General features: G+C 36.2%; 1 protein-coding gene across 4 annotated transcripts in view; it reads right to left on the bottom strand.

Moving 5' to 3' along the window:
• SMAP1 (small ArfGAP 1) overlaps positions 1-27675 on the bottom strand; it is a 163614-nt gene that overhangs the window by 79693 nt on the left and 56246 nt on the right. For 3 of the 4 annotated variants that reach the window (XM_025890564.2, XM_073905179.1, XM_073905180.1), the window contains 2 exons: positions 19164-19239; positions 7952-8032 (listed from right to left, as the gene is read on the bottom strand). In XM_025890564.2, the coding sequence (XP_025746349.1) occupies positions 7952-8032; positions 19164-19239 (157 nt within the window). The remainder of the gene's footprint in view (positions 1-7951; positions 8033-19163; positions 19240-27675) is intronic. The other variant, XM_025890565.2, reaches the window with a different exon arrangement.

Genomic DNA, 27675 nt, shown 5'->3' with positions numbered 1-27675 from the left:
CACTTGGTCACAGTGTATGATCTTTTTAATGCATTGCTGAATTCAGTCGGCTAACAGTTTGTTGAGGATCTTTTCACCTATATTCATCAGGGATATTGGCCTGTAGTTTTCTTTTTATTGTAGTGTGCTTGTCTGGTTTTAGTATCAGGATAATGCTGGCCTCGTAAAATTAACTGGGAAGCATTCTCTCCTCTTCAATGTTTTGGAAGAGTTTGGGGTACAATTCACCAATGAAGCCATCTGGTCCTGGACTTTTGTTGGTTGGGAGGTTTTTGACTACTGATTCAAACTCCTTGCTAGTAAATGATCTATTCAGATTTTCTATTTCTTCATGATTTAGTCTTGGCAGATTGTATATTTCTAAGAATTTATCCATTTCTTTTAGACCCTCCAATCTGTTGGCGTATAATTGTTCATAGTAGTCTCTCATAATCTGTTGTATTTCTGTGGTGTCAGTCATTACTTCCCTTTTTTCATTTCTGATTTTATTTGAGCCCTTTTTCTTTTTTTTCTTGATGAGTCTGGCTAAAGGCTTACCACTTTCATTTATCTTTTCAAAGAATCGGCTCTCAGTTTCATTGATCTTTTCTATTTTCTTTTAGTCTCTATTCCCTTTATTTCACTCTGATTTTATTATTTCATTCCTTCTACTAATTCTGAGCTTCATTTGTTCCTCTTTTCCTAGTTCCTCTGGGTATAAAGTTAGACTGTTATTTGGGATTTTTCTTATTTCTTGAGGTAGGCCTGTATCACTATCAACTTCCCGTTTAGAACTGCTTTTCCTAAATCCCACAGATTTTGCTATGCTTTATTTTCATTTGTCTCAAGGTATTTTTTAATTTCTCTTTTGATTTCTTCATTGACCCATTAACTGTTCGTAGTGTGTTGTTTAATCTCCATATTTATGCTTTTTCCAGTTTTCATTTTGTGATTTATTTCTAGTTTCATACCACTGTGGTATAAAAAGATGCTTGGTATTACTTCAATCTTCTTAAATTTACTGAGACTTGTTTCATGGTCTAAAATAATGATCTATCCGTGTGCACTTGAGAAGAATGTGCATTCTGCTACTTTGGAATGTAATGTTCTGTACATATCTATTAAGTATATCTGGTCTAATGTGTTGTCTAAGGCCAATGTGTCCTTAAGGATTTTCTGTCTGGATGATTTATCCACTGATACAAGTCAGGTATTAAAGTCCACTATTATTGTATTGCTGTCAATTTGTACCTTTAGGTCTGTTAATATCTGTTTTATATACTTAGGTGCTCCTATGATGCATTCATAAATATTTACAAATGTATCTTCTTGCTGGACTGCTCCATTTATCATTATGTAATGCCTTTATTTGCCTTTTATTGGTCTGTCTTTTAAATTCTATTTTATCTGAGTATAGCCACCCCAGCTTTCTTTCGGCTTCCATTTGTATGAAACATCTTTTTATGTCTGTGTGTCCTTACATCTGAAGTGAATCTCTTGTAGGCAGCATATAGATACACCTTGTTTGTTTCATTCATTCAGCCACTCTATGTCTTTTGATTGGAACATTCAGTCCATTTACATTTAAACTAATTATTGATAGGCATGTTCTTACTGTCATTTTGTTAACTGTTTTCTGGCTGTTTCTGCAGTTCTCTGTTCCTTTCTTGTTCTCTTGCTCTCTTTGGTGGCTTTTTTTAGACTTTTCTATTTTTTGTCTACCTATTATAGGTTTTTGATTTGTGGTTACCACTGGGTTCATATATAATAATCTTACATGTATAGCAGTCTATATTACATTGATGGTCACATACATGTGAACATATTCTAGAAGCACTAAAATTTTACTCCGGCCTCCACATTCTATGTATATGATGTCATATTTTACAACTTTTTGTGTATCCCTTGGCTAATTTTTGTAGATATAACTGATTTAATCATTTTGTGTTTTAACCTCAATACTGGCTTTATAAGTGATTAATTCAGTACCTTTATGGTATATTTGCTTTTACCTGTGAAATTTTTTCCTTTCATAATTTTCTTCTAGTTATGGTCTTTTCTTTCTTTTTTTTTTTTAAATTTTATTTATTTATTTAACTGACAGAGAGAGACAGCTAGAGAAAGAACACAAGCAGGAGGAGTGGGAGAAGGAGAAACAGGCTTCCCACCAAGCAGGGAGCCCAATGCGGGGCTCGATCCCAAGACCCTGGGATCATGACCTGAGCTGAAGGCAGCTGCTTAACCAACTGAACCACCCAGGTGCCCCTTTTCTTTCCATTTAAAGGGTTCCCTTTAACATTTCTCATAAGGCCAGTTTAGTGGTGATGAACTCCTTTAACTTTTGTTTATTTGTGAAACTTTAGGCTCTCCTTCAATTCTGAATAGTAACGTAGTTGGGTAGGGTACTGTTGCCTTTAAGTTTTTTCCTTTCACACTTTGAACATATGCCACTCCCTTGTGGCCTACAAACTTTCTGCTGAGAAATCAGCTGACAGTCTTATGAGTATTCCCTAGTATATAACTAGTTGCTTTTCTCTTGCTGGTTTGAAGAGCCTCCCTTTAACTTAAACATTTCCATTTTAATTACTATGTGTTTTGGTGTGAACCTCTCGGGTTCACATCTTGTTTGGGGCCCTCTGTGCTCCATTGACCTGGATGTCTGTTTGCTTCCCAGATTTGGTTAAGTTTTCAGTTATTATTTCTTCAAATAAGTTTTCTGCCTCTTCTCTTCTACTTTGATTTTAGTATGCTTGATATTGTCCCAGAGGTCCCTTCACCCATTTTCATGTTTTCAATTTTTTTTCTTCTTGCCATTCAGCTTGATTTCCACTACCCTGGCCTGCAGCTCACTGCTGTTCTTCTGCCTCCTCTAATCTGCTATTGATTCCTGAGTATATTTTTCATTTCAATTATAGTATTCTTCAGCTCTGATTCTTTTTTTAAGATTTATTTATTTATTTGACGGGGGGGGAATGAGAGAGAGAGAGAGCACACAAGCAGGGGGACAGGGAGAGCAGGCTCCCCACAGAGCAGGGAGCCTGATGCAGGGCTTAATCCCAGGACCCTGGGATCATGACCTGAGCTAAAGGCAGACGCCTAACTGACTGAGCCACCCAGGTGCCCCTACTCTGATTCTTTTTTATATTTCTATCTTTTTAATGAAATTTCTCAGTGAGTTCATCCATTTTTCTCTCCAGTTTAGTGATCATCTTTATGACTATTTGAACTCTGTATCAGGTAGATTAATTCCTTTTCATTTACTTCTTTTCTGAAATGTTGTCTTATTCTTTCACTCAGAACATATTCCTCTGTCTCCTCGGTTTGTCCGTCTGTCTGTTTTTATACATTGGGTAGGTCAGCTACATCTCCCTGTCTTGAAGGTAGTGGCCTTATGAAGAAAGTATCTTGTGGGACCCAGAAAGACAAGCTCCCCAGTCACTAGAAACAGGTAGTTCAGGGGTGTCCTCTGTGTGGGCTGCATGCGCCCTCCTGCTGTGACTGGGCCATGAGTGCTGGGGGCATGCTGGTGGGTGGGGCTGGCTCCAATGCCTGGCTGTTATAACTGTGGGCACACTGCAGGGATGGAGCCGGCCTCAGCCCAGCTGGTGAAGAGGCCTGGCTGTGGCTGCTGCAGACATGCTGGTGGGAGCAGTTAGCCTCCAGGGTGGCTGGCTGCAAGGCCTAGCCACAACTGTTGCAGGCATGCTAGTAGGCAGGGCTGGCCCCCATTTCATGGGGCACAAGTCACTTTGGAGTAGTGCCTGTCCCAGCCAAGGCTTCCCACTGGGTGGGGGAGGTGGGTAGAAGCTGCTTTGGGAGGGGAACTGGTCCAGACAGAGGCTGTCTGCCAGGTTGTGGTGGGGTAGGAGCCATTTGGAAGGGTGCCTACAGGGGTAGGCCAGTCTGCAGAGGAACATGAAATGGAGTGAATGGTTGCTACTGAGGTTGATGGGAGAATGTCACAACAGGCATCTGCCAGTATCAGGTCAGCTAAAGGAGGGCAAAAAAATGGTGCCCTCCAGTACTCTGTTCCAGGAGAAACTTCCTACAGATCCCTGCCCCTCTGGCACATGCCCTAATATTAGCCAATCTCCTTCATGCATGTTCCAGGCACTTTTCAAACTGCTACCTCTGTTCTGGGTCTCCAAGCGAGTGAAACTGTTCAGAGGCCCATTAAAAATCCCAGTGTGGATACCCCCAGGGCAGGGGGTGCCCAATATGGGGCTTGAACCCCCCTCACTTCTCAGGGAGGGCCTCTGTACCTTGATATCCCTCTCACTTGTGCATTATTGTGCTGGGGGTTCATTTCCCAATCTGACCATGTCTCTGCCCCTCCTATCCCTCTTGACATCACTTTTTAAAATATCTTTAGTTGTGTAAGAGCTGTTCTGCTAGTCTTCAGGTCTTTCTCAGAGTTGCTTTGTATGTATTTCCAGCCTTGGTATATCCAAGGGAGGTAAGCTCAGGATCTTCCTACTCCACCATCTTCCCATGAGTCTATCTTTAGCTTTTAACATTTTAATTATAATGTGTGTTGGCATGGATCTCTTTGGGTTCACCTTTTATTTGGAACTCCCTGGGCTTCCTGGATCTGTATGGCTGTTTCCCTCCCCAGGTTAGGAAACTTTTCAGCCATTATTTCTTCAAATAAGTTTTTGTCCCTTCTGCTCTTCCCTTCTGCAGCTCCTATAATGTGACTGTCATTCAGCTGTGAATGTTACTGATGTTGTCCCATAGGTCCCTTAAGTTATCTTCGTTTAAAAAACCTTTTTTTTTTTTCCCTTTCTGCTGCTGTTTGGGTTAGTTCTACGGCCCTGTCTGCCAGGTCACTGATCTGTTCTTCTGCTTCATCTTGTCTGTCGTTGATTCTCTCTAGCATATTTTTCTAGTTCGGTTATTGTATTCTTCAGCTCTGTGACTTCCATTTGGTATTTTCTTATATTTTCTCTTTGTTGAAACTGTCTTCATCCATTCTTCTCCCAAGATCAATGAGCATCTTTACAACTATTACTTTGAATTCTTTGTCAGGTAAATTACTTATCTCCATTAAGGTTTTTTCCTCTAGAATTTTATCTTATTCTTTCATTTGGAACATATTTCTGTTTCCTCATTTTGCCTAATTCTCTGTTTGTTTCTGTGTATTAGGCAAAATAGTGATCTCTCCTAGTACTGAAGGAATGGCCATAGGAAGACTGAGAGTTTGTTTCAGTCAGCTGTCTGTGTAGTGCCCTGGGGGTAGCAGCTTGCCACAACCGACTCCAACTGTTTCAGTCCCATGAGGCCCAGAAATGTAAGGCTCACTATCCACCAGAGCCAGACATACAAGCCCTATGTGAAATATATGCATTTCCTGGCTTTAGCAGGGTCAGAGGGGAGCACCAGCCCATGAAGAGTCAACCCATCCAGTTTGGCAGTGTGGGACTATGGGAGTGCAGAGAAGCAAGGCAAGCAACACTAGCAAGGTAGAAGTACTGCAAAAATGGTGCCTCCTAGCACCTGTCTTCTGAGAGAGATCCAACTGACCCCTGTCTCTCTGGCAGGCACTTTAAACTTAGGCAATTAATCTCCTTCACATATAGTCTATGGGCTTTTCAACTTGCTCCTTTTGTACTAGATTCCAGGACAGGTGAGTCACTGTTCATGTGCCCTTTAAGAGTAGAATCTTACTTTCCTACAACTTTTTGGGTATCCTTGACATGAAACCCACTGATTTCCAAAGACAGATGTTTTGGGGGCTCATCTCTCCAGGGCAGGTCCCAAAAGTTGGGGTGCATGATGTGGCTCACTCCTCAGAGATATGCTCCATATTTGTGAGATCACTCCCGCTGGTGGATTACAGCACCAGGGATGGGTTTTTGGTGAGCCCACGACTCTGCTCACCCATCTCAATGTGGCCTTTTTGTCCTTTGTTGTGAAGGAGCTGTTCAGCTAGTTTTCACACCTTTTGTAGAGAAAACTGTTCTATGGGTAGCTGTAAATTTGGTTTGTCCATGGGAGAAGGGGAGCTCTGGTCTTCCTATGCCACCGTCTTGAATCACAAATGTCCACTTCTAAGACTTGCAGGCAGGAAGTGGGTTAAGGTACAAAAGTGTGTTAAGGGTTTCCAACCTTTTTCTCACATGAAAGCAATTTTGAAAAGGAAAAATTTGCCTCTGACATTCTTCCACTTTCTCGTGGTAACATCCACACTCCTAGAGTGCTTCTTTCCTGGGCCTGTGTGTTGACCTAAGATACCTACAACATTCCAACCATGTACTTCATGCTCCAAAACTGTCTCCTACAGACTCCTCATGAACACCCTTTGCTCTACCAACTCTTAAGTTCATTGTACCCAGCTTTCCATTCTCATGACTCTCCTCTTATCACTCAACACACTTTCCCTGGGCTGCCTTGTAATCTCAATCCTTCTCACAATCCCTCTCTCTCTAACTCCACCCCCATTGCCCCTAGCCTGGATCTGTCCTCTGGGCTATACACTTGTATATCCAACCACCTACTAGATACCTGGATGTCCCACAGTCATATCCAACTTTTAATTCATCACCCCCACCTTCCTTTGTTCTCCTCAAACCTGTTCCTCACCATCAGCTTGTATCCTTTTCTCCCTGGATAGCACCATCAGGTACTGAGATGCTCAAGCCAGAAACTGGAAGTCATCAAGGCTTCCCAAACCACTGTCACAATCCATTGATTACTAAATCCCACAGATTCAGTCTTCTCAAAATCTCTTAAAACTGCATTCTCCTTTTTATTCTCTCTGCCTCCATTTTAGCAACTGCTCCCATGTTATTCATGACCCAGATTAAAGCAACAGGTTCTCAAGCTTTTTCCACACCCATCAGCAAATAATTTATTCTCCAGAGATAGAAAGCCATGTGATGACAAGAAAATCAGATCCCATTACCCTTCCTACCCTTAAAAACTCATCATTAAAGTACCAGGGCCTTCAGGGTAAAGACCAAAATCCTTCAGAAGGCTCAGAAGTAGGCTGTTCTCTCACTTCTCTCCCTATCCTATGCATGTTCTAGTCATGCCATCTACTTGCAAATACCCAAACAATCTACTTTGCTCACAGGTTTGTTTGTTTGTTTTCACAAGATGCTTTCTCTACTTAGAATATATCCTAATCCTTATAGCTAATATTTAAGAATTTAAGATATAGTGGGGTATCTGGGTGGCTCAGTCGGTTAAGTATCCCACTCTTGATTTCTGCTCAGGTCATGAGCAGTCAGGGACACGAGATCAAGCACTCTATTGGGTTCTACTTGGGATTCTCTCTCTCTCATTCTGCCCCTCTCCCACCCTCCACTCATGAGTGCGCTCTCAAAAAAAAAAAAAAATTAAGATGTATCAAAAGCATGCCTTCTATATTAAGTAGCAGCACAATGAGTGAATGTCAAGCACAGCACACACTGTATTGCATTAGAAACCTCTGTAATCTGTTTTCCTCCATTAGGAATCACTGTCATTCACTCTAACCACCCCTACACAAACACATTCTAATGACTATCACTGATGATTCTGTATTCATAAATCTTTATTATACACATTACTGTATCTGTATGATTACTATCACTGCTTGACATTAATTTTCTTCAAATACTTGTAACAACAGAATCTTCTAAAGACTTTTCAAAGACTTTTCTAATAGATCAAAGAATTCAATAGCAACTATAAAACAATTCCTGTAAGTATAAAGTAGTAAAGAAAACAACAGAAAATTGCTTCTTAAATGTTGAGATATATCTATAGTACCAATAAATCCATCTTCTGAAACTAAACAGATCAAAGCCCTTTTCCTACTTGCAACATAGGAAAATATTTTTTAAATTGCTGTATTTAATATATTTAATACTGGAGACCATTCAAATATAAACAACAATTACACCATTCCCAAATTATGGCACGTTTTAAGAGAAGTTCATTTACCATTGAACTCTACATTATGTTGCTGGCTAGAACACTACCATACCTCCAATTTGTTTTTCTCAACAGCAGCTTGTAGAGAAGGAGAGGATACCAAAGGCTGAAGAGGAGCATCAGAAGAAGAAATCTGTGGAATGCAGATGAAAAGTCAGAAGAACAAGAGAAAAGAAGGTAATCAGAATTGACAGGCACAGGAAATAAACAAAACCCACGCATTTCTGAGATATAAAAGCATTTAGAAGTATGTTAACTAAAAAAAAAATAATGTATCAAGTGGAGAGTATTGCTTTTTTTAAATTCCCACATGCAATTCCTAAAAACAAAAGTATTCATTACAGAAAAATGTGTGATTTAAAATAGAATTCACTATGATATAAAATTTAAAATGTGCTCAGGTAAGATCATACCAAAAGTATTTGAAAAATAAGGTTCTCATATGGTAAACTTTTATTCAATGTTACTACTGAAATACTAATGCTCTAAAGCATGAAGACATTGTTTCAAGTAGCAGGAGAGCATAAATGAATTTTTGTTTTTACTTGTATTAACTATTTTAAGAATGGAAAATAAAACAGTGCTGAAATAGTAAAAGTTAAGTTTTCATCAACTGTTTAAGAAAGAAAAAAAAGTCTGGGGAAAAAAAGAGTGGGTTCATGCAATACAACAGCTGAGCAGCAGAAGGACTTATCAGAAAGCAATTTATACACTTCCTTCTTTAAGATCAGTATGTACAAACACCATTTCCAGTGCTATTATTTGCTGAATTACCCCAAAGCATTATGAGACAATGTTATATATGCAGCAGAGGCAATTTATATATCAAAATGGATTTCATCTAAAAGCCTTTTCACACATCTTCCTACCCAATTCCTACATGCATAGTTGATCACTTTAATGGAAGCATTATCTTTCTGCTCTCTTTACTGCCAAAATATAACTGAAATATGTTTACAAATGCAGAGTAGATCTTTGGAGCCATAAAACTGACATCTGTATATACAGGCCTATCATATCAATAGTGCCTCTAAGGACCTGTTTAAAATAAAAGGTGCTATTATATAAAAGTCATTATGTAATGTCAAAATAACACTGGGAGGTAAGTCGTCATTCAATCTGCTTGTTATTAAGTTAGTTATGGTTTAATTCCTGAATCACAATCCAACACCGTAAACTTTAGGGTTTTTTTTTTCTTAGCTTCAACACTGCTTGTTGGCTCTGTTTTAACTGTGCAAATTAGCCATTTATTGACTACTAATAGAAATTACACATGGAGGGCGCCTGGATGGCTCAGTTGGTTAAGCGACTGCCTTCGGCTCACGTCATGATCCTGGAGTCCCGGGATCGAGTCCCGCATCGGGCTCCCTGCTCAGCAGGGAGTCTGCTTCTCCCTCTGACTCTCCCCCCTCTCATGTGCTCTCTCTCTCTCTCATTCTCTCTCTCTCAAATAAATAAATAAAATCTTTAAAAAAAAAAGAAATTACAACTGGAAAAGAAGACTTTAAAAGAAAAACTGCACCTTAAACCCTGGCTTCAAAAGTTGCTTTATCCTATTGGACATTTACTTGCTAAAGATCTTTATTGCCACTTTATGTAGAAAATAAGAGATAAAAAAGCACACAAATTCACTTAGGATGATAACCTGTATCATAAAGACCTCTTTGCCCAAACTCATGTTAACAGCTGAACATAAAATATAAATGAGAAATAGGTATATCAAAGCACGTCAAGGGTTACTAATTCATGATAGTTCATTGTAAAAGTGTTCTCCTTTTGACTGATTTGGCCACTTTTTTTAAAAACTCAGAAGTAGGAATATAAAATTATTTAATAAGTACAGTAATTTAATAAAGCATTTTAATGCTCCCTTCCAAAAAAGTGTTAATACTATGTTTCAGCTAGAAAGAAACACAGAGGGTTGTTCAGTAGGAAAGACACTTGAAAAATTAATGGACACATTAACAGTTGAACAGATAAATTGTTGTATACCCATAAAATGAACTATTATCCTGCCAATACAAAAGAAATTGTCTTAATAGTACTCATAAAAATAGGGATGAATTTCAGAAATATGCCAAAAGAAAGAAGCCAGACACCAAGCATACAGAGGCACAGAGAAACCTTTTGGAGCAAAGGAAAGATTCTATATGCCCTCTGTGGTGGCTACATAGGGTTAGATATTTTTCAGGGAACTGTGGGTGGGGGATGGGGGATGGGTATTAATGAGCACTTGTTGTGATGAGCACTGAGTGTTGTATGTACATGATCAATTACTGAATTCTACTCCTGAAACCAATATTGCACTGTGTTGACTAACTAGAATTTAAATAAAAATTTGAGGGGGGGAAAAAAAAAAGTCAATGAAATGTACCTCAAATTGTTTACCTTTTATTCCATGTAAATTTTATTTTCAATAAAATTCATTTTAAAAAAATCCATGAGCAGGGTAAGATACATTATATGAGGAAGGAATGAGGAAATAGAGGTCAACGTACTGACAATCAGAAGCAAGAAACACCACAGAACAGAGATAGATGAGGGAGAGTAAAAAAAGCAGGGGAGAAGAAAAAAAAATACAGAGGCAAGAAAAACTAGGTGCTCTTGAGTATTGTTTCTAAATCTCTCAAAACCACTTCTCACCATCTTCTCCACTAAGCACTAATAGGAAATCACCATCATCTGTCACCTGGCTTAATCCTTTGGCCTCCTTGCCCCAAGTCTTGTTCTTCTCCAAACTGCGACATTCTCAAATGCAAATCTGATCACTGCATATCCCTAGTTAGAAGCTTTAAATAGTTCATACATATTATATAAGGACAGAGCCCAAACTCCTTAACCAGGCCACAAGTGTCATCTACTTTATCTCCTACCCTCTCCTACGCTCTCCTGCCCTGCTAAACTATGGTCTAGCCATACACAACTCCCCCTGGTTCCAGCTCTCCAGTCTGCTTATCTTGCTTCTGTCTTTGCTTCTGCTACTTCCTCTGCTTGAAATACCCACACTTCTATTAGTTCTTACCCATTCTTTAACTGTAAGTTGACACTTCCTCTTCCAGGAAGTATTCCTTCATCACTCCAGTAGGAATTAAGTAGCCACTTGAGATACTCCCAAAGCATTTCTATAATACTTCCTTATTGCAGAAGTTACTACACACCATCTTGTAAAGATCCAATTACTTATCAGTATTCTTTGTTCAACTGACTGAAGTTCTCTAAGACAGACACTTTCTATTCTGTTCACTATCTTTAGCACTTGGCACTCAACAAGTTTCAATAAAAACTTGAATGTTACAGGAAAATAAAAAGCAGGAAAGGAGCAGCATCTCAGAGGAAGAACCAAAAAGAGGCTCAATCTCAGCAGTTATCACTGTCCTTTTTAAGTTCACTGCTTGCTAACATACTTTTCTGAAATCTCATATAGTTATCTATATTTACTATCAAATTGAGAATTTATTTTCTAACTAGACATTAACACCATTTCACTGGATTCTAGTACTTTATAGAGAGAGAGCAGACAAGACTTTGACCTTAGAAAATTTCACTGGAAATTTTTGGTGTCAGTAAATTCAGTTTACTGACTCAATGTCCCTCTATTCCCTACAGTTCTCCTGCCCAACCCCTCCATCCATGACAGAACACACAGTGGGAACCCAGTAAAGATATCCTTTAGGAATAAATGAGTTATAGTCCTTTCAATTATCCTTAAGCTCAGAGGTTCCTCTTTAGGCCACCATCAGGTAACCTATATGTGAAGTAACTCCTAAAGCAATACAACTACATAAACTCACCTCTTGCAAAAGAAAAGCTGATCAGGCAAAACAGGTTTCCAATTCCCACCTACCAGGATAAGGTGAGTAAATGCATTTTTAAATGATATTATTATAAAAATATCAGTATGATTATTTGAAGGCCATAAGGCAAAATGTTTATCTTTTCAAGAAAAGATCACTTTATTTTCCTGATCAATTTTTTCCACTACCACCCTTTTCAACAAAATAATGCTATAATAATAAAATCTGGTGTTCTAAAACACTGAAAAACATAAGACCACTAAAAAAGGCCTTATGGATTAATTACTAACAATACACTGCTTCAAACCCATTTTGGAAACTTTGTAAGTTTTCTAAGTGGAGATTTTATCATAACAATTCTCAAGTGGCTGTCTCATTAGCTTTCAATATATTACAAAGCTCAGGTTTTTCAGGAGTCCAGAAATCATCTTAAAAATATGATTTCCAGGGCCACCTGGGTGGCTCAGTCGGTTAAGCTTTTGCCTTAGGCTCAGATCATGATCTGGAATCCCAGGATCGAGCCATCAGGCTCCCTGCTCAGTGGACAGTCTGTTCCTCTGCCCATCACCCTGCTTGTGCTCTCTTGGGCACGCATGTACTCTCTCTCAAATAAATAAAATCTTGAAAAAAAAAATGATTTCCAATGTCAATGTAATTGACACAAAAGCTGAAAATACACTTACTGAACTAATAAATAAATCGTACAAAAGACACCATCAATTAAACTCATCAGTATGAGGCTTAAAAGACTTTAACAACTTAATTAAGTAACCACAGCCACCAAATATGTAGAAGAAGCCTAAATTTTAATATACTAACTTTAAAATCTTTGCATAAGTCACTAAGAAATGTAGAAATCTGGAAAACTTTCAAAATATAAAGTCCTTTAATTGCCACATCAAGTCACTGGCAGACCATAATTAAAAGACTGACTAAAATGTGGATGGATGAATCAAACAACTCAAGTCAAATTGTGCCAGTGATTTAAAGTCTTATAGTTAAGTTTGAATATTCACATTTCTTAATTATCTACCTGCTTGAAGTCACTTGGCACTGCCACCTTCCCCATCTTCCTTCAATATAATCATTACAATAGTTTATATTTATTAAGCACTTACGTGCCAGGCACCCTATTAAAAATGCAACATGCTTCATTTTATTTTACTCTTACAACAATACTATGAAATGTAGACACCATGATCATTCTTATTCCACACAAGAGGAAAATAAAATTGTAATGAAAAGAATTAACAAAGAAAGCCAACTTGAAACTGCTATTTTATACTAATCCTAACTCACTACCTAATTATTCATCTAAGTTTCTCATCCCTATTAAAGAACATCTAAAATGCATTGCAAATCACATTGTCTTGAAATTACTCACATATCTCAAATAACTAATTCTATAATCATCACATCAATTAATTGTAAACAGAGCTTAGTAAAATTAGTAGGGCTATCTAATTTTCATAGTAATATAATATAGAAACATTGTTTCTATAATAATTTCTAAGTTGAAATAATGAATTTACTTTTGTTGTATTAAATATTAGTCTTTATATACATATACATATATGTAAAATAAAACAAGTGAAAATTTTATTGTTTTAAACCCTTATAAAATATTCAATTATATGGCAACTGATTAGAAAGTAATTTCATGTGAAATTCAGACTGGAGAATTAAAATCTTTATGTGCTACAAATTCAAGTATGTACTCACACTGAGTTCAACAGGTTGCTTCTGAGAAATGAGAAGTGGTAAAGGAAGCAAGTAATACATAAGACAAACTGAAACAAAACAAGCAAGTGCTCATTTTAAAGTCACCAACTCCCAAAAATTATTAACTGTTTTCCAAGACAAAACTGAGGAAGTCGAGGGATCAGGATTAAATAGTTACAGTTACCTATACATTTTACTGCTCTAGTAGATTTTCTTTTTGTTTCTGATCATTATGATGGCAAATGAATAATGTGACTACGGAAATATATGTGGGGGAGGGAGAGAGGGGGTGAAAGAAGGGAGAAAGGGGAGAGGAATAGAGAGAGTGAGGGGGAGAAGGCACCCGGGAAGGGGAGAGAAAAGCTGCTGATGGAAAAGAGCAAATAATGTGTCAGAGTTCAGCCCCATCTATTCAAGAACTATTAGATCTTCTAGAAACTCACCTAATCACTGTGCTTGCAATCATGATTCACTACTGGTTGAGGGGAAGGAGAGAGGACAGAGAGAACAGATTTCTGTATTCAAAGTTTTTCAAACTCCCCTATCACTCATTCAATTAAGGAACAACCAGGAAGGTCAGATTCATTCTGTATCACTGTCAGAATTCTAAGACGGCCATCACAATTCCCACTCCCTGGTATACATACTCTATATAAAGCCCTCCCCTTAAGTGTGGGCAGGACTGTGAATATGATGGACTCTCCTGACTAGGTTGTTATATGACAAAGATTTAAAATTTGCAGGTATAATTAAGATCCCAAAATAGTTAAAGATGGATTAATCAAATGAGAGACTCTTCTGGGTGTGCCAAGCCTGATCAGGTCAGCCCTGAAAGGGGGTAGGGCCCTTCCTAAAATAAGAGATTTGAAGTATGAGAGAAATTCTCCAATGAAGAAATAAGCTGCTATGCTATAAGAGGATGGGGTTAACTGTTAAGGACCTGAGGGTGGCCCCTAGCAACTGAGAATGGTCCCCATCTGACAGCAAGAACACAGGACCATAGTCATACAACCACAAGGAAATGAATTCTGACAACAATCATGAACTTGGAAGACAATGAGCCTCAGGTAAGATCGCACCCCTGGACAACTCTTTAATTTCAACCTGGTGATATCCTGAGCTGAGAATTGAGCTAACCTATACCCAGACTCTTAGTCAACAGAAACTGTAAGGTAACAAATCCACTGTCATTTGAAGTCACTAAGTTTCTAGCAACATTAAATGGAAAGAGAAAATTAATAACCATGCCTTACTCAAAAAAGGGATAAGTCCTCCATATAATCCCTATTTGCCTTCTGAGACTTACTTCCTCATACATTTATTCTCTCCTCGTCATCTACCCACCCTGGAAAGTCCTCTTTCACACTCACTAGACAAGATACCAAACCCAAACAACAAATAATAAACCTGAACTCCCTTTCCTCCTTATCTTACTTTAGCATAGATGAGATAAAATGTCCCTTCAACCTGACATGTCCTTTCTGCACTATCAACACTCAGCCTATTTTTTCTTTGCTGAAATCCTACATTTCTATTAAGGATAATTTCAAACATACCTCCTTTAAATTCTCCCAGTGAAAATTAACTAGTGCTACCTAAATTCTGTGTTCCCATAGCACTTTTATTCTTCTAACAGTTACTACACTGTACTTCAGAATATAGCTCATTATACATGTACATTACATTGGATAATGTTTGAGACAAAGCTAAGATTGTACAAAGATTACAACATTTCTGGAGCACCTGGGTAGTTCAGTCGGTTAAGCATCTGACTCTTGGTTTTGGCTCAGGTGGTGATCTCCGGGTCGGGGATAGAGCCCCACATCAGGCTCCCCACTCAGCACAGTCTGTTGCATCCCCTCTCCTTCTGCCTGCCCCCCTCCCCCACACTCGCACATGTGCTCTCTCTCTGAAATAAATCTTTTTTAAGATTCTGTCATTTCAATCTCAGTGCCTTGTAGATGGTATATATTCAATGTTTGTTGCATAACTAAATGAACAAATAAAGGAAGAAACAATCCAAGGGAACTTCAACAGCCAATCTCTGAATTTTATATATAGTTTCAAAATAAGAGTCTAGCATAGATCTCAGGGGCGAGGAAGAGAAATACTGAGGGTCGATATGAATACGGGTTGATATGCTATACTCATATTGGTGCCGAGCACCATGCAGTTACTTTAAAAGATACAAAAGAAATGAAATATCTTTTTTTTCACTTTGAGACTAAAAAATAGTACAAACTTTAGTACCAAAACATTTCTACTTGGAAATATATTTTCCTCTGTTTTTGTTTTATCTAAACTTCACTTTTCCCCTTTAAGCTTCCTCCCTTAATTCACACTTAATAGTACTGCACAGCACTCAAAACCATACAGCCCATACCACAAGCTCCCTCCACAAAGCAGCACATACAACCCTCCCTGCTTTCTCAGAAGCACCATGTTTATATGACCAGATACCACATTTATTAACAGCTTGCTGAAGTCAGTTTTTACAACTACAAATAAATCCCTGGGTACAAAGGAAGTACCATCCTAGAGTCTCATACTCTACATGATGGATTCCTATAGGGCTTAGTTCATGGACTCATTAAATGCCCTGAGAGGCAGGGGGGCAATATCACAGAAAAATAGCAAAACTCTTTGCCACTGTTTTCTTTAAGTTTATTGCTTTGTATTTTGCCACAACAATGTGAGACTTACTTATATTTCACAACAATGTGAAATATTTATGTTTCAGAAGGGCAAGAAATTTATCACTTTTTAAAAGGATAAAAAAATTTTATCCTTTTAAATTTAAGAATTTAAATTTAAGAAATTAAATTACTGTCTTACATAGATAAACAGGGTCAATCTTTAGGCCCTTACTCTTATTTAAAATAAGAAAATAATAAAAGCAGTTACATTTACTGGCAACACTAAAAAATACCAGCTAAGAGAAGACAGAAAAACTATAAAAATCAGACACAAAAGCTGTAAAGATAAAGCAATTTGGAGCCATTTAATATCAGGGTAACAGCCATATCAAGCTTAACAGCCACTCATGACATCTTTTTATCAGAGTACAACTAGTACAATTAGTATTCAAACTGTCTCTCCTTAGATATTCCCTTAAATGCACTAGCGCTCCTTAACTATCTTAGATATACAATACTTATACTTTGTCTCAGGTTTATTTTTTTAACCTAGTCTCATCCCCACAATGAAATTAAATCTCTCTGAAAACAAAGGTCATGCCCTCTTTGGTTCAGTATACCAGGAGATTAGGACCATAACAAGTGATCAGAAACAACTTGAATGAATGTTCAATCTATTACTGAAGACAAAAAAACAGATATAAATACATAATGTAATTCTTAGTCATATGTTAAAATTAGTTGTTTACACAATGACTGCCATGAAAGAGGAAGAAATGTTTTAAACTTGCTAGAATATAAATTTTTTTTAAAGATTTTATTTATTTGAGAGAGACAGTGACAGAGATAGCGAGAGACAGCACGAGCCGGAAGGAGAGGGAGAAGCAGGCTTCCCGTGGAGCAGGGAGCCCGATGCGGGGCCTCAATCCCAGGACCCTGGGATCATGACCTGAGCCGAAGGCAGATGCTTAACCAACTGAGCCACCCAGGTGCCCCTAGAATATAAATTTTTAAAAAAATTATTATTTTGCTTATAAATGAATAGGTGGAATACGTTTTCCCTCGGGTTAAATGTGATTTTTGTGAGCTTTTCTAAATCTTCATTATATGAATAATATAAACTCAAGAATATACAATCTTCTACCTTGAAATTTCCATTCTCAGCCTACAAAAAAGGTAAAAATTTGTAGAATGAATGTCTCGATAAACCTTACCAATATTCATCAAATGTTAAGATTATGCCATGACTGTTCTCTCTCTACACAGACAGACACACACACACACACACACACACACACTCAGCTGCCAGGTTTCACTGAACCATTTAAAATTATTTATTATTATTTGAAAATGAGTTACAGATATCATGACAATTGATCCCTAAATATTTTATCCCAATACAATATCTCTTAATGAATAAAGAAATTCTCTTAACCGAACATAATACTATTATCACACCTGGGGGAGGGGATTCCATAGCAACAGCTATCTTCCAAAGATAAAACTGTTTTCCTATACATTACTATATAATTTCCAAATTGTTGTCAAGAAGGAAAAAAATACTATAAATATAATTAAAAACAACAAAAATGTTTAGGATTTTTAAAAAGGAGGTCTAATGTGAGGGAAGCAAAACATAAGAGACTCTCTAACTACAGAAAACAAACTGAGGGTGGGAGATGGGTTAAATGGGTGATGGAAAATTAAGGAGGGCACTTGTGATGAGCACTGGATGTTATATGTAAATGATGAATCACTAAATTCTACTCCTGAAACCAATATTACACTGTATGCTAACTAGCATTTAAATAAAAATTTGAAGGAAAAAAAAAGAGTATATAATGTAAAGCTGTATGTTTTATAAACTACACTAAAATGATTTATTAAAATTTCATATGAAAATATATTACTTATGTTTTACAGTCAGTCCTTTTTCCTCCATAATAATACAACTAAATTTAATTTTATGGACATTATAAGTATCATTCTCAATACTATCAATTTTTATCATTCTTTCAAAAGATTTCCTCTCCTATATCCAATGCAGCCCAAACTCTATATACAAGGTATCTTTATTTCAAAATATACATTAATGACACTTTAAACACTTTTAACAAGACTTTTTTCATAAACAAAAACAATGTATTAAAATGTCCTTACTTTGTTAGTATTTTATTAATTTTTTTAGTATATTACTTCTCCATACGACTGAAAAGAAAACCCAGTTTGTATACAAAATGAGATGAAATTATTGTCTCCAAATTGCTGGACATATTACTTAACCACAAGACTAACTATTTACAGCTTGGCTTATCAATCTAGGAATCAAACCCCCCCCCCCCGCCAAACACAACTGCAATAGTAAAGACAATTAGCTTTAAACTGTAATTAACTGGAATGAGAAAAATTAATCAGAAAAAAACTAAAAAGAAACAGAGATATAATTGATCACTACAATAAGGTCTCAACTATTAGGTATCAAAATCCTTGCTAATAACCAATTAAAATGCCATGTCTTAATATACATATGTCTGGACACCTCCATTAAAGCCCTTAGGAGAGGATAAATTGCCTTCTTTTTCATTCATTTCCAGAATTGAGTGAAATAACTTTCCCTCCCTCCCTTTTCAATTAGTGACTTTACCCTTTTGCAAATTTCATAAATTAACTTAACAAATGGCATTTAATAGCTATTAGACTCTCACTCAGAACACGTTCTTTTCTGAATCAAGAGTTCTGCTTTGAGACCTCATAAATATGTGAAAAAAAATTCCAATATTCAAATTTTTAAAAGTATGTAACTAAATATATTTTTACAATAAAAAAAAAATTAAGCTGCTTTGTATGTTAAAAGTTTGAGATCTGGGGAGCCTGGATGGCTCAGCTGGTTAAGCATCTGACTCATGATTTGGCCAGGTCATGATCTCATGGGTCATGAAATGGAGCCCTGAGTCGGACTCCACACTCAGTAGGGAGTCTGCTTGAGATTCTCTCCCTCTGCCCCTTCCCCCATTCTCTTTTCTCTCTCAAATAAATAAATAAATCTTAAAAAAACAGTCTGAGATCTATTCAACAAATATCAACTGATGAAAAAAATGAATATTTTACTTACATTTGTAATAGCTATTGCATTTTTATCGTAGTATTTCTTCTTTTCATATTTATCTCTGATGAAAAATTCCACTGCTCTGAAAACAGATAACTTAAGGAAAAGCATGAGTTCAGTGACAATGTACACTCCCCTTTATTCATTCTTTTCCACAAAGCCTGCACTCTATATTCAATTTTCCTCCTCCCCAGTCTCTGCTTTCCTCTCACACTATTTCTTTTTTTTTTTTTTTTATTCATGAGGGACAGAGGGAGAGAGAGAGGGAGAGAAGCAGAGGGAGAAGCAGGCTCCCAAGGAGCAGGGAGCCCAATGCAGGACTTGATCCCAGGACCCCGGGATCATGACCTGAGCCGAAGGCAGAAGCTTAACGACTGAGCCACCCAGGCGCCCTCACACTATTTCTGCAACTAAATTCTGTAACCTACCTTTCTTTCTGCCACAGAAAGTCTCTTTCAGGGAGTTCTCCCCATTCAATAAAATCACCTAACCCAATTCTAGAACAAAAAGTAACCACATTTCTCAATTCCACCACACTACCCAAATCTCCACCTCCAACCAAACTCTAAAGTTTATTTTAAATTCTCAGTGTAAGGAAACTAATAGCCATGCGGTACCCACAATGTACCAAACACTGTGTGCTATGTGTTGTCGATAGTTTGTTTCCTTCAATCCTTCCACAACCCAGTAATATATATACTATTTCCACATCACAGATGAGTAATTAGCAACTCAGAAAAATTAAACAATTGTGATTCCAATACTTCTGTTCTTTCCCACAATACATGGCTTCCCCTGGTTGCATCATAGAGGATTCCCTGTGTTTTAGAAGAATGGAGGCCTTTTTTTTCCCTCTTTCAAAGCTGAGGAATGGAGGAGTCAAGAAGCTACAACCAAAGTCAGTACTATTTAATTTTCTGGAGTTGGCTGCACTAGCCTTATACGTTGACAGAGTGAGCCACTTCTAGTGGGATTTGAGAGTTTTGAGTTATCTGATATTGAAGACTTCTCTTACCACTCAATCACTGCTTTATCATATTTCACTAAAATGGGAATTTTTCCATTTAGCACCATGATCCCCTTTGGTAGTTAGGCAAAGCCTATGAACTCCTTCATGGGACAGTGCTTTTAAATGTGTAAAATAAAATACACAGAATTACAAAGTAAATGAATTATACTGAAATACAATCTCTCTGTAGATCCCCATTAAGACATCCTTCTGTTCAGGGGCACCTGGGTCAGTCATTAAGCATCTGCCTTCGGCTCAGGTCACGATCCCAGGATCCTGGGATCAAGCCCCACATTGGGCTCCCTGCTCAGCGGGGAGTCTGCTTCTCCCTCTCCCACTCCCCCTGCTTGTGTTCCCTCTCTTGTTGTGTCTCTCTGTCAAATAAATAAATAAAATCTTAAAAAAAAAAAGACATCCTTCTGTTCAAAAGAACAGTTACCTGAAGCAGTAAAGCAAAACATTTTCAGTCAAAACTCCTTGTCAGAAGTTAGTAACAGCCTTTTAAATTGACAGTTGAGGCAAGAGGTAACAGAAAGAGTTGACACACCAAATACAGTGGATATTAAAAGTTGGGGTATTATGAAAGCACTCAAAGGGGGCCAGGGAAGGAAATCTAAACATTTAATTTTTTAAGTAAGCTGAATGAAAGCTATTTTTAAAGACAGTTTTCTACAACCTGAGTATGTGAAGGGCACTTTATATGATCTTTATCTCCTTTTCCCTCTTAAACAACCTATAAGGTAGGTATCATTTCACAACCAAAAGTGAGGCACAGGAAGTTTAAAAAGTCTGGGATTCTATAGTACAAGGAAGAGTTGTGATTCAAAACCAGGAATGTTTAGCATCAACCTTTTCAGAATGTTCCTGATCATCACCAGTTTATCTGTGAATCAGTCATTTTACGCTAATGCTAATAAATATTTTAAAATCTAGAAAAGAATGTTAAATTTGGAGGGTATTTTCAAAGTATCCTTGGAGACCCTTTTAAGTGAAAGGCCCTAAATCTGCCATCAGGATGCTTATTTAGGTATGTGAAAATTTTCGCAGCCAATTCAATACCAAAAAGTTACCACAAATATGCCAATATTTTCATAAAATGCTATAATGTTACTTTACTCAAACTTGTAAATCAGCTAAATGTTAAGTTTGCTCATGATTATCAATCCAAATTCAATATTACATTTTTCTATTTTTTTAACAGAAAAAATGAACAAAAAAGTTGGCCTGTTAGATTAGGTGTACGCATATGGATATATTGAGCAATTTTCATTGTAGAGACAACTATTTACCTCTACAAAAAGGAAAAGAAAATAGACTTCACTTAGACTGATGTCATTTTCACTTCAGATGATATGGAATATATTTATTATTTGTACATATATGTTTGTAAATTCGTGTATTTTAGCAGCAATTATACTTAGTTATATATTATATAACATACAATATAGCATATATATACGGCTATTTTAACTACGAAAAATTTTTAGAAATCTTAATTCTTAAATTATAATTTTTATGATTAAATATCAGAGAAAGTAATACTGACATTTTTCCTTCTGAGAGACAGAAACAATATTCACTTTAGATATTGTTTAGAGTATACTACACCTTAAAGCTTGAAAAGATTTACTACCCTCATCTATGAAATGTTTATGATAAAAAATGATCAGTTTGATTTTAAAAATTACTCTTAGAAAACTCATTAAAGTTAGAAATAGAATATATACAATAATTTAACCAATAGTAAAGCTAAAATACTGAAAATTATGATGTTTTATAAGTACTGAATTTGAAAAAGGCAAATTTTAAGTATGCAATATTTTTGAGTGAAAAACAATACAAACATCTGGTGAAATCACATGTTGCTGTGAATTTTCAGAAATAACAGATATCTTAATTCATACTTAATGTATTTTATATAAATAATATATAAATAAATATATATATAAATAAATAATAATATAATATAAATAATTCAAATATAGCTGGATCTGGTTCTGCTTATGATACTAAACCCCCTCAGAAATTATCTAAAAAGTAAACAATTTCTAAAATTCTGAGACAAAAGTTGGTTTTCCAAGGATATTAAAATAAGATAAAATAAATCCTTAGGGCAAGAGAACTTACTTTGATCTTCCTATTGTTAACATAAAACAATACTTTTCAAAAACCAATCAAAGCACACCACAGAGTGCATTTTTTAAGTTCCATGGGAGTCATCTGAAAAAGGACAGTGATTTAGGGAACATGCTATATTCTTGATTGCTCTCAGTTCCTATGTGCTTCTTAGAGCAAGAACATATCACACAGTCTTTATGTATATTTGTACAAGGTCCCAAATGCAAGCCAATTTGTCATTGTTAATTCACCTAAAGAAACAATGATTTATTACCATGGTCAGCAAAATTTTTTTAGAGGGCCAGAAGGTAAATATTTTAGGCTTTGAAGGATAGATGGTCTGTGTTGCAACTACTCAACTCTGCCTTTGTAGCTCCAAAGCAGGCTTGAAAATACATAAATGGTCATGGCTGTGTTCTAATAAACTTTATTTACAAAAACAGGAGCTGGCTCATAGGCCTGTAGTTATTGATTCCTGAATTGTATCCCAATTTTGCCCAAGAGGGCAAAAAACAGTCAAGTTGGGTTTATAGATCAACTCTATGTCTACAAATTGTCACTACAGACAACTTAAGGAAATTTCAATGGACATTCTGATAACAGTTTTGCACTATATGCTGACGCTAGTACTAATTTTCGAAGAAGATGGTCTCCCAACGTACACCCTCACATTTTGTGGTACCAGTAGGCACTTGTTATTTAACTGGCAGTTACAGTTACCCTGAAGTCAGCTAATCTGCTGAACCCATACCTAGATACATAAAAAAAGATAATCATACTCAACTCACAAAGTTGTTGAGAGTTATGGGAATAATACATATAAAGCATTTAGTATAGCACCTAACAGACAGTAAGCATTCAATAAATGGAGTTAGCTTTGGCTTTTATGTAACTTTGTATCTCAGTTTACTCTCCTTTAAAATGGAGATAACATTAAGACCCATCTCACAGGATTATTTTAAGAATTAGGTAAGCTAGTGTGTGTAAAGAACTAAGAACAGTGTGTGGCATGTAGTGAGTGCTATTTAATTTTTAGCTCTTATTACCATGGTAGATGGAAGTAACGGACAGGAACTACCATGTTCAGGGTTAAGATGGCTTGCATATCATCAAGTTTAAATAGATGAGCAACTGAGAAACAAAAACAAAAAGACCAATGAATTTGGAGATCCGTCAATATTCATCTTCATTTTCTAGTTTCTAGGCGTCATTTGAGACATAAGGATTTTTTTACTGATAGACATCAAAAATACAACCAAAAAAATTAGAACAATAATAATTTCAGGAAATCAAGGTAAGGAAATATTAATAACAATTCAAGTTTATGTGGTTGATTTGGCATTTAGTAAGCAAAAAACAAATACCCCAGAATCTTCCCCATGCCTATAGTTACAAAACATTCAACATAGTACCCTGAACTGTCCCTGTCCTCAAAACTAACAAATGATACTATACAAGCCCCCAAAAGTTTAACATTACTTTGTATTTTATCTTTTAACATGTATTTATTTATAATTTGAGATTTTTTTCCCTTTTCTTAAAGATACCATTTTAAAGACAATTAAATTAATATTTAGGCCCAAGAACAAAATCTTCCAATTCCAGACACATTACCACTGACAGCAATAAAATCTTGAAAAGCTCAAAGGAGAAGAACTGCTGATTAGCTTTGGTGCACAATAGACCTCATGGAACTGAAGTAATTAAAGTTTTTAGATAAGATGAAATACCCTAATAATGAAAAGCTTAATGTAAAGCTTTATCATTTGTCATGCACTAGTACATGCAGCCTATAATTAACCACATCCCACATGAGAAATTATACTTTCACAGCAGCTTTTGCATAACTTTGTAAATTGTAAAGCTTTTAAAAAGTGACAAATCTTGTTAAGAATGCAGTGAGGCCCCATATTATGTGAGTTTTACTCAGTTTGGTTCCACTTGCCTCTGGGGATGAGGCAACAGTATTTAAATCAATAAAAATGCAGAGATGTTAGGCTTTTCAAAGAGCAATGAAATTTAGAATGATTCATGAAATAAAGAAAGGGGACTAGTTTTCTTACTAATTTCCCTAATAAAACCTCCAAATCACAATGTTTCATAATTAAAAGAAGGGAATAGTGATATTGCTGTAATATTTAAGGTAAAACAATTTTTAAAGGCCATAGTATTATATTAGATATAGGGGCTGATCTCATGGTCTGAGACATGGCATTTTATACTCAAAGTAGTCCTCTATCTCAAATTTGTTTAGACAAAATCCCTCTTTATTTTCTGACAACCTGATAATCTATTATCTATTTATCTATATACCTAAAGAAACAATGATTTATTACCATGGTCAGCAAAATTTTTTTAGAGGGCCAGAAGGTAAATATTTTAGGCTTTGAAGGATAGATGGTCTGTGTTGCAACTACTCAACTCTGCCTTTGTAGCTCCAAAGCAGCCTTGAAAATACATAAATATTTTATGTATTAATAGATTAATCAGATTAATCTGATAATCTATTTATGAACAGTAAGAGATCAACACCTCATATAAATATGATCATAATTTGTAAATACTTTAGAAGTAACACTTAGTGTGAAAAATCAAATAAGCATGTTTGAGTAAACAATAGCAAAAATATACATAATCCAAAAGCCTGAAATGAATTACATCAGGTACTTAAAAGTTGTAATCTATACCCAGACCTTATGATCTAGCTGCAGAGTTCCAAACCATAAGCCTATCTATTTTTAAAGGCCATCAAGACTCAAATGTGGCAACATTGATTTTACTCAGACTATCATTGTTAAAAAAATATTCAAGTGCCCTTCTACAGAAGAAAAAGTTTGGAAGCTTTGAGAAGTTTCTTAGTAACTCTTTGAGCATCCCACCCTTCCCAGCCCCCAAAATGAAAATATTATGGTCTAGTTCATTGGGTTGTTTGGATAATTTAAAAAGATAATGAAGATAAAAGGCCAAGCTCAGTGCTTAGCACCCAGCAAACCTTTTTTAAGCAATAAGACTACTTTAGCTGTTGTATCTTCAGTGTGTTCAAGGTCAAGGATGTAATCCTACCCAATGCCAATCAATTCACTATAAAAATCTTCTCTTCCCTGAAATGTTTAGGTAAATATTTATAATATTTAAATATAAATACTTAAATATTAAAAATATATCAGCAAAAATATCAGAATTAATAACTCACTACCTCATTAATCCTTTACTTCTATAAGGATCATCATAAAATTAATGGTAATTACTTAAGAAATAATATTCCTACCAACATACACAAAATAGTGCAAAGAACATAGTTCAATGTAAGAAGATACCAAGAAGCTAATATACAGTCCTTTCCTGAATATCTTCCAGGCTTCTTTGAAAACAATATGGAATCATGATGATTAAATAACTTGGAAGCCACTTTCACCCACAAGAAACCAAAAAGGATACTACCAAAAACTACCCTGCAGTATTCAAAAGAAATCCAAAAAAACTCAACTCAAACCAAACCAACCCCAACACACACACAAACTTCCACAAAAAGGAGATTCTTCCATTTGAGGGATCTTATATCTCAACTCAGGCTTGGGGGTGAGAACCAGAGAGAAGAGAATAAATACAACTAGCAAGCAATTGGTAAAAACCACCTAGGACATTACTTGTTTGCTCTGCTATATTTCCTTTTACTATGCTCTACTTCCCAGGGTTCTGCCCTAGGCCTTCACTTTTCAGAGTAGAAAGAAAACAGCATTCCCAAGTTTCTCAATAAAACACACAAAAATGAATAAAGGACTACTGCCCTGGGTAAATATAACTTCAGTCATCTACATGCTATCTACATGCTATAGTCTACATGCTAAATCACTCCATAATCTGCACTGTATTTCCTGCTTTCTTCTAGGGTCCAGACCCATGTTTCTAGCTACTGAATTGGGATCTCCATGTATATGTCCAACAGACACCTCAACCTGCCCAAAGCAATGAAGTATGGCTCATTACCTTTCATTTCTGACCCTTCAACCTTTATCTGGTACTGAATTTCTTCTCTCAGGGAATATGCTTTATTTATCTCACCCACAGAACCTCCATCAAGCTTTAAAATTTGGGGTCATCTCAGTATCCTTCCTCAGAAACACAGCCAATTCTCAACCTAATCCAATTGCTCCTGCTTTCCCAATTTCTTTCCAATATTCCCAATTCTTTCTTATCCATTCTCAATGCCACTATCTAATTATCTAGTTTATAACTTCATCACTGCTCATTTCAAGGCTGTACGAGCATTCTACATGGGTCTCTGACTCCAAGGTCTCCTCTGACTAATCTTCCTTATGGTAGAAGTAGAAGTAAATGCTTTTAATGTTTCTCCTGCTTCAAAACCCTTCATGGCTTTTCAAATCCTTCAACTTCCATGAGCCCATGGAATGAGGTCCACACTGCTTCTATATGGTACCGAAAACCCTTCACAATCTGGAAAATAAGCTTCTTCTGCCACTTGCCCCACTAAACGTGAACTTGTCACATCAAAACCTTAAAGTGTCATGTTTCCTCACACATTCATACCTCTACTCACACAATTTGTTATGTCTGAAATGTACCTCCCACTTTTACCCTAGTAACTTGCTAAATAAAAACAGCCTTGGATATCAGATTGTTAAATTTTGGGGAAGAAGGGGTGGGGAGCAGAAACAGAAAAGGCCAAATACAAATACCAACTTTTTAAATATAACTTAAAAGGTTTCTATACAAATATAAAAATATATAAATATATATAATGGCCTATATCTCTGTTAAGATCACATTTTTTTTTCACTGTTTGACCACATGAACTGTTTTAGTATACAAACAGGTATATATAACTGCTCTTTAAGAAACTACATCTTATTGTCAAAACTGCAAATATCATCTTTGGAGAGAATCACAAATACCTACAATCAATTTGATAATTTTATAGAACAGATCAATTTTGATGAGCTGTTTCCTCAAACTTCAAATAAGTTTGAGAAACCCTATATAATCAAATGGTTTTATCTTTAACAAATGTGAAAAACATCTGACTAAAACGCCTGTGAGAACATATTCTACTTATTCATTACGGCAGATTTGTAAAAGCAAACACAGTTGTGAAACCTATAACAAAGATGGAATGTCAGCCATAAATATTAGCATAAGTTACTTCAGCAGGTCCACCTGCACTAAATATGTGATCTGCAATTTTAAATGCGTACATGTCAAACTGCTTAACATAATATGATTACTATATAAAGGTGATCAAGAAAATCTCTTTAGAAATGAATTTTACAATTATTCAAGATGCTCACAAGTCAAATCTCTAATAATACTCTAAAATAATAAACAACATATACTCTCCAATCAAGAGCTGGGGATCAAGAAGAATCAGTCATA

This window comes from Callorhinus ursinus, unplaced genomic scaffold (assembly GCF_003265705.2).
Source record: "Callorhinus ursinus isolate GAN/ISIS: 27379988/994484 unplaced genomic scaffold, GSC_fseal_2.0 scaffold22, whole genome shotgun sequence".
NCBI lineage: Eukaryota > Metazoa > Chordata > Mammalia > Carnivora > Otariidae > Callorhinus > Callorhinus ursinus.
This window is presented reverse-complemented; position numbering and strand designations above follow the sequence as displayed.